Raw genomic sequence first — 13,679 nt, forward strand, 5'->3', positions numbered from 1 at the left:
AGTCCACTATATTAGGTTTGAAAAATCTTGATCTTTATCATTTAGAGAGTAGAGAGAGAGAGATGGCGGGTGGGGGAATAGTGGATTCAAAGGGCGGAGCCAGAGCTCATCTCTATGAGTATACCATCACTCCTTATTTCATCTTCGCTTGCATTGTTGGCTCCATGGGCGGCTCCTTGTTCGGCTACGATCTCGGTGTTTCTGGTAGCTTTTCTTTTCCCCTTATTTCATCAATTCTTAAGCATTCCTAAATCCTAATAATCGAGTTTGAAAATTGCAGGAGGAGTGACCTCCATGGATGACTTCTTGTTTGAATTCTTCCCCAAAGTATACAGAAGGAAGCAATTGCATCTCAAAGAAACAGATTACTGCAAATACGACAACCAGATTCTGACCCTCTTTACATCCTCACTCTACTTAGCCGCCTTAGTCTCTACATTCGGAGCCTCCCACGTCACCCGAAACAGAGGCCGCAGGGCCAGCATCATCTGCGGCTCCATCAGCTTCTTCTCCGGTGCAATCATGAACGCCGCCGCTCAGAACATCGCAATGCTCATCATCGGCCGCATCCTCCTCGGCTTCGGCATTGGCTTCGGCAATCAAGTCAGCAAACCAAACACTAGTTTTTTTGGGAATATCTCGTTTTATATGAGCAATTAAATTAATGATGTGAAAGCCTTATGCTGTGCAGGCAGTGCCGTTGTACCTTTCAGAGATGGCGCCTGCGAAGATACGGGGCGCCATCAACCAGCTCTTCCAGCTCACCACGTGCCTCGGGATCTTTGTGGCGAACTTTGTGAATTATGGAGTTGAAAGGATCCATCCGTGGGGGTGGAGGCTGTCTCTCGGGCTAGCAGCAGTGCCGGCCTTGCTCATGTTCGTGGGCGGGATTGTCCTCCCCGAGACTCCCAACAGCCTCGTTGAACAAGGCAGGTACGAGGAGGCGAGGAATGTGTTGGAGAAGGTAATCCATTAGAGGAGTGGCTCGTTAGACTTATATAGTGGTTTCAGTTCTTTGTTATAAGTATTTCAATTGGCAACAGGTGAGAGGCACTCCAAAGGTTGATGCGGAGTTCCAAGACCTGATTGACGCGAGCAATGCGGCTAAGGCTATAAAGCATCCTTTTCGGAACCTGTTGAGGAGGAAGAATAGGCCCCAGTTGGTCCTTGGTGCCATTGGTATACCGGCGTTTCAGCAGCTTACTGGGATGAACTCCATACTTTTCTACGCCCCCGTGTTCTTCCAGACCTTGGGTTTTGGCTCAAGCGTGGCTCTCTACTCTTCTGCCATCACCAGCGCCACGTTGGTCGTGGCCACTCTCATATCCATGGCCTTTGTTGACAAGTTTGGTCGACGAGCTTTCTTCTTGGAAGCTGGCTGTGAGCTCTTCCTATGCTCGGTATTCATTTCTTCTAACGTCACCAGTTCAGTCATTCTTTATACGTTTCTATTTTACGACTGAGCCATACAAGTGCAAAATATGATTGGTTTTGTAGGTTGCAATAGCCATTACTCTAGCACTGAAATTTGGAGAGAGAGAACAGCTGCCCAAAGGTATTGGGATCTTCCTGGTGGTGGTGATATGCATATTCGTGCTGGCCTACGGGCGATCATGGGGGCCGTTGGGGTGGTTGGTCCCTAGCGAGCTGTTCCCATTGGAGACGAGATCAGCGGGGCAGAGCATTGTGGTGTGTGTGAATATGCTCTTCACGGCGCTCATCGCTCAGTGCTTCCTGGCGGCGCTCTGCCATCTAAAATACGGCATCTTCTTACTATTCGCGGGCTTGATCTTCATCATGACATGCTTCATCTTCTTCTTGTTGCCGGAGACGAAGCAAGTCCCCATTGAAGAGATACATTTGCTATGGCAGAACCACCGCTTCTGGAAGAGATTCACAACCTGAAAAGAATATGGATAACCATTGATAATTAATGAATGTGTATTTACAATTTCATATAGATGTATGTTCACAGTTTGTTTGTCTCAGGAATTGTAAGCTTGCCTCACAAAAATCAGTGATTTTTTTTGTCATTCTCTACAACTTGTTTCTACACTTTTTGTACTTATGATGTATCGATGATATTGCCTTTATTAATCAACTACTCCTACAATACAGTTTTCAATCAGTGAACTCCTTTAACCTCTATGCACATTGCAGTGCTACTTTTTCAGAAGCGGTGGAATAAAGCATGCTTCTATTGTTCCTGAATTCATCAGGCCATCCACAACGTAAGGGGTGTGTAACGTGACCACGATTGGCCTAGTTCGTAGAGCCAGATTTGATATCGTTTATCATCCTAATTCCTACCGTTTATTCCCCTCCTATAAATTCTCAACTTCTTTCCCTACTTCATCAACATCTCAAAATTATTATCTTCTTCAAAATGTTCTAATTTCTTAACCTTTTACTTTTCAAATTCTACCATTCTAGTAATAATCTCATGTTTTGAAAACTAGCCTTTGCATATGCATAGTGGCCCCTCTTTGCCCACGCGATCAATGCATCGTCTTGACCCTTGTTTCGCCCTTTGCTTCGACCTCAGCCCCCAATCGAACCTCAGATATGAAGTTGCACTGGATGTTGAACATCAGTGTTCGCATTAGGAGATTTTCTCCAATGTTTGCGAAGTACACCGCACAGGAAGTCAGGGAACTATGCGAATATTCAAAGTCTACGTGTGTTAAAGCATTCACATTAATGATCACCACCAAATCTATCAGGATTCTTGGGCAACGAAATACCCTCAGCATTTAATAGGTCATAGTATCAATTAATATCGTATGCTCGATGTTATGTCAAAAATTATTAACAAACGATAATCACCGAAACCTCGTTTTTCAGTAAATAGCCAAGAAAGACTTATCTCACTATTTGAGCCTTCAGTGCTATACCACACCTAAGTTGTTCATTTTCTTAGGTAAATAAACTTTTGGATTGACATTGCAACCTTTCACGATAGATAGTCAAAGCTATCTAAGTCGTGAAAATTCTTTTTCTTCTGCAAGAACCGACTTAATTACCTACTCTGAACACCAATCATAACTAGACTACTTGCAGATGACTTAGATTTATTTACTTCTTATGCATTTCAATGTAAATTAAAACATCTCATATTACAAAAGCAAAATATATTATAACAAAATATAAAAGAACTATTACATGTACAAGGATTCGAATTTTGTGTTTATCAGTCCAAACAAGATGATGCCCACAAATCAATTATGGTAATTCAAACTCTGTAGTCTATACTATCTGATGCTGTAAGTTAGAAGAGGTTTATTAATCTCCATACGATATCTTGTCTAGATCTTTATACGATACTCCTATTATATTCGGTAATGATCTTATAAGCTCCAGTAGATGATTAACCCAAATAAGTTCTAATCTTAAGTTATGCTCTTTCATTTAGAAATTTGAGTACAAAAGTCAATATGTAGTCCTACCTCCCTCTCATTATATACGACACATTTTTTCTGGGCAATGGTTATATAAAAGAGTGAACAACAATTATGGAGTTATCTTGTTCATAGTTTCTGGACTTTAAAAATATCGTCAGTATTCCTTAGAATTTATTTTGAAATTGGTACTTTTGGCTATTTTTGATCCGAAAATACTCTTTGAGCATTTGGGCAATTTCATCTTTTCACATTTTAACTGTTTCAATATGATATTATTTCAATAATGTACTAAATCTGATATTTTAAAATTATCTTCTTCTTCCCTTTGACATCCTTCACTTTGTTTTTTTTTTTATAAATTTCAATATTAGATTTAATTTTATAAAATTAAATTTAAAATTTAGATTTTTAAAAAATTATTAGTTTATGTATTCTTTCTCGTCTTATAGCTATATATATAGAAATAAAACTATGTAGCCAACTCACACAAAACTCTTTTATAGTAATAAATACATAAATTAATAATTTTAATTAAAAATATTGGTATTTAAAAATCCAAATTTTAAATTTATTTTATAAAATTAAATCTAATATTGAAATAAAAAAAAAGTGAAGGATGTCAAGGGGAAGAAGAAAATAATTTTAAATTAATATCTAATTTAGTACATCATTGAAATAACATCATACTCCCTCCATCCCCAAAGAATATGCACTTTGGGTTGGTCACGAGTTTTTAATGCATAATTGATAAAGTAAGAGAAAGATAGAGAGAAAAAATAAATAAAGTATTGTTAGTGGAGAATGGGTCCCACCTCATTAGAGGGAAAAGAGTTCCAAAATTAGAAAGTACATATTCTTGTGGGACAAACTAAAAAGGAAAGAAGTGCATATTCTTGTGGGACGGAGGGAGTATTGAAAAAGTTAAAATGTGAAAAGACGAAATTACCCAAATGCTCACAAGTGCAGTTTTGGATCAAAAATAGCCAAAATGACCAATTTCGAAATAAACCCTTAGTCCAGGGACTACTGGCGATATTTTTAAAGTTCATGGACTATAGACAAGATAAGCCCATAGACCATGGACCATTTTTGTAGTAGTTCACTCTAAATAAAAAGATAATAAAATATAAGTGAGAAAAAGTATGAGAGCGGAAAGTAAGAGATAAAGGGTTGCTCTTTTGCCATAAAAGGAAATCTCTCATTTATCATGGGACGTGTAACGCCCCGCTTTTTCGAACACTAATTTTTGAGACGTGAAATTTTTTGCATTAAATGCTTTTAATGCTATGATATATGTGGATTAAATGATGAGTGATTTAGTGCAATATTCTTTGTGACCTAATTGCGATATGAAGTTGAGTTTGAGTTGAATAGTCAAACTTGTTGAATATGTGACGTGGCTATTGAATAGTCAACATTGTGGAAAATATGACGTGGCTGTGGGATGGTCAAAATCGTTGGAAAATGTGAAGTGGAGGTGGAAATTCGAATATGTGAATATTTTGATGCGGGGAAAATAATATTGGGGTGAATTATTTTCCTAAGGGATGAGTGGGAATTTAATAGGAGCATTATTTAATAAAGTGGAATTTTCGACCCCTCCTATTTATTGGAAAGAAATCCTATTTTTCTTGGATTTAATTATTGCTTGGGATAATTATCCGAATTAAATCCAAAGTCCGAATTTCGGCCCCTATGATTTCTTTAAGGAGATTTTCGAAAATCTCCTATATTATGGGAGAAGGGATTATTTTATTCTATTATTTGATCCCTTGTTTATTCTCTTCCATAAATAAATTCAAATATCCTAGCATATCTTGCCAATAGAAGAAGATCTTGTCATATCCTAATTAAATTAGGATTTTAATTAAATTCCTTCTAAGGAATTGAAAATCACGCCTACTTCTATATTTTTGGGGAGATTTATTATTTTTATTCTTGCTCCGTGATATTTTATTCTACTCTGTCAAATATCTAAATTAAATCATAGGCTAATTAAATAGCCTAAATTCCGAAAATCCCCTTTTTTCTCAACCTTTTTAACACCACTTCTCCCACCATATCTCTATAAATCTTGATTTATTTAATTATTGGATTATATCTTGCACTCTATAAATAAGAGTGAGAAATCAAACCCTAGCATCACACAAAAATCGCCCCCCCTACCTCACGTCGTCTCTCTCCCTCTCCCACTCTCTCAAATTTTTCTTCTACTTTCTCCATTAATTCTTTATCTTTTGGAGAAGAATTGAAGTTGCAATTCGAGAATTTGTTGAAGAAACAAGATCCTACTTGTTTCCTACCGATTGTTCTATTGAAAAGGTATTTTTATTTTGATCTTCTCTTCTTCTACCGATCAATCGGTGTTTTTGAGTCCACATGCATTTAGAATGAGTGAAGGGGAAATTAATCGATGAATTTGGGATGCATGTGTATGTGTGTGTGACCGTGTGTGTGTGGGTGTGCATGCCTCAGTAAGCGTGCGCATGCGTTGTGTGTGTGCGTGTGCGTGTGTTGTGTGTGGAAAACACTCATGCGTGTCACGATTTGATGATAAATCTGGAGTTGTTGTGTGAATAAAAACGATATGATAATCGTACTTTGATTTTGAATGGGAATATTGAAAATAATCGATGGGAAAAAGGGAAATGTGAGAACATGCATGATTTTGATCCATGATTGAGACTTATTTGAAATACATGAACTAAAGGTGATAGCTCGCATTCTCGGTGTGATAACAAGAAGAAGTACGTACTTGAAATTCGAAGGAAATCGAGGTGGGCTTTATTCTTAAACTCTCTCTTATGTTGCAAATATATGAAAGTGGAGCAATAAGGGTGGATTAAACTGTTATGCCATGCCTATGATTATTTTGGTTATTGTGTGTGTCTGATGCCTAGTTTGCGAGTGCGCTCCATTAGGCTATAGGGCTATATAAACGAATTCGGGTCTGAGTAGGGCCGCAAACCCTATTAGGCTAGTGTACACTGGAGATCGGGAGCCATCCTTGCTAGTCGGCCGGTCTCGTGGGCGAAAGTGTGGCCACACTTCGTCGCACCTTGATATTGTTGATTGATGAGAAAATGGGAGATATTGTTTGACTGGCCAGTCCATGAAATATTTTGTGATACTCGATGCTATCTTTTAAATTAAATGCTAAACCTCGAGTTCACTATGGTAAGGGTGGCATAACTATTAAAACGTTTTGGCATGAGTCTACTGAGTATGCTTAAAATACTCAGCCCTACATGTGTTTTACCTATGTGCAGGTTGAGCGGCGATGGGCGGTCGGTGGTGTTGAGACAGTTGAATCCAATAAAATGGATGTTTGGAACTTTAAGTGTAGACGTGTCTTCATACATGGCTCCGCTTTCTCTTGGATTGCTTCCGCTGAATATTTGGGAAAACTTATTATCTTTGGTTGTTTTGAACTTATTTCTTTGATTTGGAATGTTGGGAAATATTGCGTTTTGTTGGAGTTACAGTAAACCCTTGACTTTTGAGCTTAGCCTATGTTATCTATTAAATCTTGATTTTCGTGAGTAAGCCGTTGACTTATTGCCTTGATAGTTCATTAAACACTTGGTCAAATCTCTTTAAATGAAACCCTAGCCTATGTTCTTGTTGCATTTAAGTTCGCTTAGGTAGCATTCGCCGTATTTATTATACCCTAGAAATCCGGGCTGTTACAGTTGGTTTCCGCTCTGGAACCAAGAGTCTTTTGAATTGAAGTCTAAAAATGTGTAAATTGATTAAGTAATAATCGTCGAAGACTCAACACCACGACTCGTCTCCGCTCAACCATGAAGAATGAGGTAACCCGTATCTTTGAATATTGATTTGAATTATGAACTGTTGGAAGTTGAAGCGAATGGGAGTTGTTGTGATATTTGGAAATTTGTGTTGGAGTATAAAATGATGATTATGCATGCATGCGAAATTGCAGATTGTGATTATGCAAAACAAATGATGAATGTTGTTGAACGAATAAAATTCTATGGAAATTCTATACGATTTGTGATTTCGTGATTGTTCGATGAACAACGTTATGAGTTGAACTTGAGCATGCTATACTTAGTTGTAAATCGTGTTCCGAATGAGAATTTGTATGACGATATCGAACTTGGAGGCATAAAAACGCCGAATGCGAGGCGAACGACTTACGAGAACGAAATTACGAACTACCGTAATGCGAAAAAAAAAATATATATATATACAAGCCTTTTGCCTCGGAAATGAAATTCCGTTCATTCTTGATATGATATTACCTTCACACCTCCATCGCTCGACCCATATATATATATATATATATATATATATATATATCCATCATACTCTCAGCATCAATTGAAACCTCATACACTATTGATATTCTCTTCGATCCTTGTGCTGATGCTGAGATTTCTTTTGTAGATGCTTAACCGGTATTACGCACCGATGCGAGACCGTTACGTGAAGAACAAGGTTTTCCCTGTCGAGACCTACCAAGATTTTGAGTGGGATGGAAAGTCTTTTCTCCTAACCTACGTCACTGAATTCTACGATCGCTGGATGGATGCATACGCGTATGGGGGAGCTACCCATTACGCGGGGATCTCGAAATTGATCCACAGCCTGCCTTCTCCATGGAGTGAATGGACTGCTCAAGCTGCGTTACCGTTTACGTGGTTCGGTCCGCCCGAGTACAAGCCTCGAGGCGATATGATCGGCTTGATAGGAGTGCTACTCCCAGCCATGGCAGCTGCAAGGGATGGACCGCCGCTTAGTCCCCCAGCGCACAAGTATCCGCCGAGTCAGGCCCGTCGATGGAGATATCGTCATGATAAGGAGCCGCATGTTGATCGTGTCCCTACTAAACCAAGGCTTAGGACTCGTACGTCCAACCCGTTGGTCATAAATAGGAATGTGGAGGACATGCGTGCGATAACCCCTCCGCCCCCGGATGTTGGTGGATCAAGCGAGGACGAGGAACCTTACGAGGAAGGACACGATTTGGACATGGGAAATGTTGATGAGGATGAGGACCCCGAGGAGGATATGAATGATATTGACTAGGAGTGTCGGTCGTGGAAAACATTGTTTTGCTTCCCCTATATTTTTTGATTGTTTTGCTAAACTCTTGCCGTACCTTTCTATTTCTGCTCTTTTGATTTCTATTGATACTAAGACCTCATTGAGGCAATGTTTTTGATTAATATGCTATGGGGAGAATTTTTTTTATTACTCACTACCTTATGATGCAATGGATTTCCATATTGTTTCCCCATGCCATTGTGGAAAATTATCTATCACTATGTTATCATGCCATCATATTATCACACCACTCTCTTTGAATACCTTATTGCGCCCTATACTTGCCACTTAAATTGCATAATTGCCTCTTGATTACAATTACCTTGTTGATAAGGACCAATGATTCCTTTGATACCCTATGGCGCAACCGATTTTGAGATAATAATGCTTTGACACTACTTGTGAAACCCATCTATGTGACGAACTTTTGATACCTTGCGCTTGGCCATATACTCCAAAACAATTGTCCCATGCACCTTGTTATACCACGTGACTGTTGCTAGAATTTTAAGAATAATCCGTGTTTTGACAAATCAGAATGCTGCCGAGACGCCATAATCGTCAACCGACACCTCAGCCTTCGAGCGAGGAGAGTGTGATGCAGTCGATTCAGACACCGCCGCCTCCCCCACCCCCTGTTAATCGGGAAATAGTGAAGCTGTTCTTGGAGCAGAAACCACCTGTGTTTGATGGACTTGGAGAACCGGCCAAGGCCGAATCATGGATCCGCGCGATAGAGCGTATCTTCGCAATCTTGGGATGCAATGATAGGGAACGGATGAGTTGCGTTACTCACCAACTAACCGAGGCAGCCGACTTTTGGTGGGATACTAGAACGAAGACCCTGACGCGAGACCAAGTAGAAGCAATGACGTGGGAAGATTTCAAGACTGAATTGTACAACAAGTATGTGCCGAAGAGCTACCGGAAAGCAAAGACATCCGAGTTCCACAATCTGACTCAAGGACGTATGACTGTGACCGAGTACGATCGAGCGCTCAACAGCATGACCCGATACGCCCCTGATCAAGTCGACACTGACGAGAAGCTGTCTGACAAGTTCCGTGAGGGACTAAGGTCCGAGATAAAGATGTCGTTGGCCAGTCGAGGGAGACTCACCTACACTAAATCTTTGGCACTCACGTTGGATATTGAAGCAGCGATGCCTAGAGAGAGAGCCAAGGAGAACTCTACACCGTCCCTGCCCCCATCGCATCACTCCCGGGAGAAGAGGAAGTGGGAGGATGCTAGGACTTCCTTCGACGGAAAACGGCACCAGTCGAATCAGCATCGATCCCAGCACGGAGGAGGGCAACATACGTCTAGCCAGAGAGGAGACTATCGACCCAGGGCACCGCAGTGCAATGTGTGCTCTAAGTACCATTTCGGAGAATGCCGATATCAGAACGTCGTCAAGTGCTACACCTGCGGAGGAAACGGCCACTTCTCTAGGGAGTGTGCAAATAACAAGGTAGGATCGGGATCAAGGCAGAACGATCAAGGAACCCGTCAGCAATCGAGGGCACCGCAAAATGAATCAAGAGGAAATCGCGACCCATCGTCGTGGCAGCAACAACCTCACCGCCCAAGACTTTCTCCACAAGCTAGAGCGTTCGCACTGGAACAAAAGAAGCCGAAGAAAGAACAAGATGATCGTGAGAAAGGAAACTTGACAGGTATGGGCGAAATTCTCGATACCCCCGTTGTTGTGTTATTTGACACGGGCGCATCGCATTCATTTATATCTGAGCTATGTGTGCACACTTTGGGCTTGCCTACTAGCGAATCTGAACATAGAATGATGGTGTCCTCACCAGTAGGAGGAATGATAGAAATATCTAGAACATGCTCGAACATAGAAATTGTTATGGGAGAACTTAAGTTAGTCGCTCACGACCTGCAAGTTATGGCGATGAGAGATACCGACGTAATCCTAGGAATGGACTGGTTGGCCGCAAATTTCGCGACGATTCGTTGTAAAGAGATGCAAATATCTCTACAAGCTCCGGGAAAAGAACCTATCGTGTATCATGGGATCTCGATGAACCGGCGCACCGCGATAATCTCTGCGCTGCAAGCTACCTCGATGATGAGAAAGGGGCAACCTGCCTATCTTGTCTATCTTCGCGGAAATGAGAATGATGAAAGAAGAGTAGAAGACGTCGTTGTTGTGCGGGAATTTCCAGACGTTTTTCCCGAAGTGTTACCTGGACCGCCGCCAGATCGACAATTGGAGTTTACGGTTGATCTCGAGCCGGGAGCTGCACCCGTGTCCAAAGCACCATATCGAATGGCGTCTAAGGAGTTGGAGGAACTCAAGATACAAGGAGCTCATGGACCTAGGTTTTGTTAGGCCTAGTGTCTCACCATGGGGCACACCGGTACTTTTCGTAAAGAAGAAGGATAGGTAGATGAGGATGTGCATCGACTATAGGGAATTGAATAAATTGACTCTTAAGAACAAGTATCCACTACCGAGGATAAATGACCTGTTCGATCAACTTCGAGGAGCCGAAGTGTTTTCGAAGATGGACTTGAGGTCTGGATATCATCAACTAAGAGTTCGAAGGGAAGACAGACCGAAGACTGCGTTTCGTACAAGATATGGATACTATGAGTTTGTTGTGATGCCGTTCGGCCTAACGAATGCCCCAGCGGTATTCATGGATTTGATGAATCGAATATTCCACCCATACTTGGATAAATCCGTCCTAGTATTTATCGATGACGTTCTAGTCTACTCGAGGAACGAGAAGGAGCACGGGGAGCATCTACGAATCGCTTTGGAGACTTTGAGAAACGAAAAGCTCTACGCCAAATTCAGCAAGTGTGAATTTTGGCTGAAAGAAGTAAACTTTCTTGGACATATTGTATCGGCGGAAGGAATCAGAGTGGACCCCGCCAAAGTTGAAGCCGTGCAACAATGGAAGTCACCATCAACCCTAAACGAGATTCGGAGTTTCCTAGGCTTGACAGGATACTACCGAAGGTTTATAGAAGGGTTCTCTAAGATAGCGAGACCAATGACGCAACAAATTAAGAAGGGAGTCAAGGTGAATTGGACCCCAGAGCGTGAAGCAAGCTTTCAACTTTTGAAGGAGAAGTTGACCACCACGCCAGTTTTAGCTGTGCCAGAGTCTGGAGTAAACTACGTAGTCTACACCGATGCTTCGAAGGTTGGACTAGGATGTGTGTTGATGCAAAACAACAAGGTGATCGCATACGCGTCACGACAGTTAAGACCACACGAGTTGAACTACCCAACACACGATTTGGAGTTAGCAGCAGTAGTTCACGCCCTAAAGATTTGGAGGCATCATCTCTACGGAGTTCGATGTGAAATCTTTACGGACCACAAGAGCTTGAAATATTTCTTCGAGCAGAAGGACTTGAACATGAGACAACGAAGATGGCTCGAACTAGTGAAGGACTACGATTGTGGTATCAATTACCACCCCGGCAAAGCAAATGTGGTGGCAGATGCTTTGAGCCGAAAAGACCATTCGCAACTAGCTTTCCTGATGAAAGAGGAAAGTTTGATACGAGAGTTTAGTAAATTGCGATTGGAAGTGATAAGGGCACCTGAAACGAGGGAAGGACGAATCGCCATCTTGGTGGTGGAGCCAGACTTGAAAACAAGAATCGTTGCAGCGCAACGAATGGATGCGAAACTCGAAGAGATTCGAGTGGAAGTGAGAACGGGCAAATCGGGAAATTTTAGTGAGGAATCCGATAATGCTCTCATCTTTGAAGGAAGACTATGCGTGCCCGACAACGAGGAACTCAAGAACGAGATCATGAGTGAAGCTCATGAGACTCCATACACTGCTCACCCTGGAAGTACAAAGTGTTAGGTTTGGTATACTGAAAAGCATGTTTCGAGCAAGTTTCGCTCGAATAGAATCTTGCTTGTATACGTAAAACTCTATAATCCACTTTTAACCCGATTCGGTATTATTCGAGCAGTTTCGCACGAATAGAATCAGTATATTATTACATTGTGCTTGCTTGTGCATTTATAAGATGTTTTATAAACATTTAAATGTATAAGAAGCAAACAAAGTCTAAGTCTTTTGCTTAGTAGACTGGTTGTGGGCGTCGTCCACTTTAAGGTAACACAGTCGGTTCTATGCAATGCTTTGCAAAAGAAAAAGATGAATTTCACAACCCAGATAGGCTTAGACTACCTATCGTGAAAGGTTGCAATGTCAGTCCGATTATTTCTAAGCCTTTCTGAAATAAGATGACGTTGGTGTGGTATAGCACTGAATGGATCTAACAGCAAGACGTGTCTTTATGCTGTCTACTGAAAGACTAGGTCTTGATAAATAACTATTTCTTAATGTACATACGTTAGCATTGAGCATACGGCATTGATTATGCACTACTTTGACTTATCAAATGGTGTGAGTTTTTCGCAACCCAATAATCCTGATATATTGGGTAGTGGTGATTAATATCTTGCGGTGCTAGGATTGCTATTATGTTGAATCGTGCGCTAGGTGAGTCTCGTTTGATAATGTCCTCAAGAAGAGCTCGAACAAGGTTTTATTATTCAGAAAACTGGCCAGTTGGAGTTTTATCACTCTATGAATAATAAATAAGTGTTTCTTGCTAAGTCCACTCTTGGTATTAATAAGATATTAATTAATTAAGTCCATAGCAGACATTAATTAATTAATGGACATTTATATCTTAAGCGCGGGAAATAAATAATATAAATAATGGAAACCCGGATTACTTGTAATTTCGGATTTGGATGGGGAGAGTTCAATATTACTTCTGTAGTGGCTGCTCGTAATATTCCAATATAAGCTTGTATTAAATTGTGGGTTCAATTTAATTAGTAAAAAGCTAATTGGGCGAGCCCATATCCAAAATCTTCCATAGATCCCTGTCTGGGCCCAAAAGGAACTTAATATAAATAGGAGAATAAAGGAGACAGAATGATCACAATTTTTATTCCCAAAATTTTTGAAAATTTCGAAAATCTCCAGCTGTGGAGAATTTCGAATTATTCTCCTATTCCCAAAAGGATTTCTTCTGTCTTCTTTATTCGAGTCCTAGTATTTTGATAAGATCAGCCCACCCTGATATCGAGATACAGTTCAGGAACCAGTCAGAAGATCCGTGGTCTAGTATTGAAGATCATCACGTGGAGAAGGCGCGAGCAATCGACGATTCTTTGGAGAATCAAATCGGTAA

General features: G+C 40.8%; 1 protein-coding gene and 1 pseudogene across 2 annotated transcripts; both read left to right on the top strand.

Annotated features, from left to right (window-relative positions):
* On the top strand, positions 1 to 2,033 carry LOC125190563 (sugar transport protein 14-like; annotated as a pseudogene). The gene is made up of 5 exons (XR_016130232.1): positions 1 to 204; positions 281 to 603; positions 692 to 964; positions 1,044 to 1,400; positions 1,498 to 2,033. The product of XR_016130232.1 is annotated as a sugar transport protein 14-like (transcript).
* Positions 2,034 to 7,814: 5,781 nt separating this feature from the next.
* Positions 7,815 to 8,456, top strand: LOC148924257 (uncharacterized). The gene has a single exon (XM_089059030.1). It carries the CDS (start codon positions 7,815 to 7,817, stop codon positions 8,454 to 8,456), a length of 642 nt encoding a protein of 213 aa, XP_088915156.1.
* Positions 8,457 to 13,679: the final 5,223 nt, after the last annotated feature.

This window comes from Salvia hispanica, chromosome 5, assembly GCF_029641045.1.
Source record: "Salvia hispanica isolate PSC_SH4W2 chromosome 5, Shi_PSC_v1, whole genome shotgun sequence".
Lineage (NCBI taxonomy): Eukaryota > Viridiplantae > Streptophyta > Magnoliopsida > Lamiales > Lamiaceae > Salvia > Salvia hispanica.

Excerpts from the sequence above, each read along its gene's own strand:
- LOC148924257 (XM_089059030.1), top strand. The coding sequence starts at position 7,815 with ATGCTTAACCGGTATTACGCACCGATGCGAGACCGTTACGTGAAGAAC.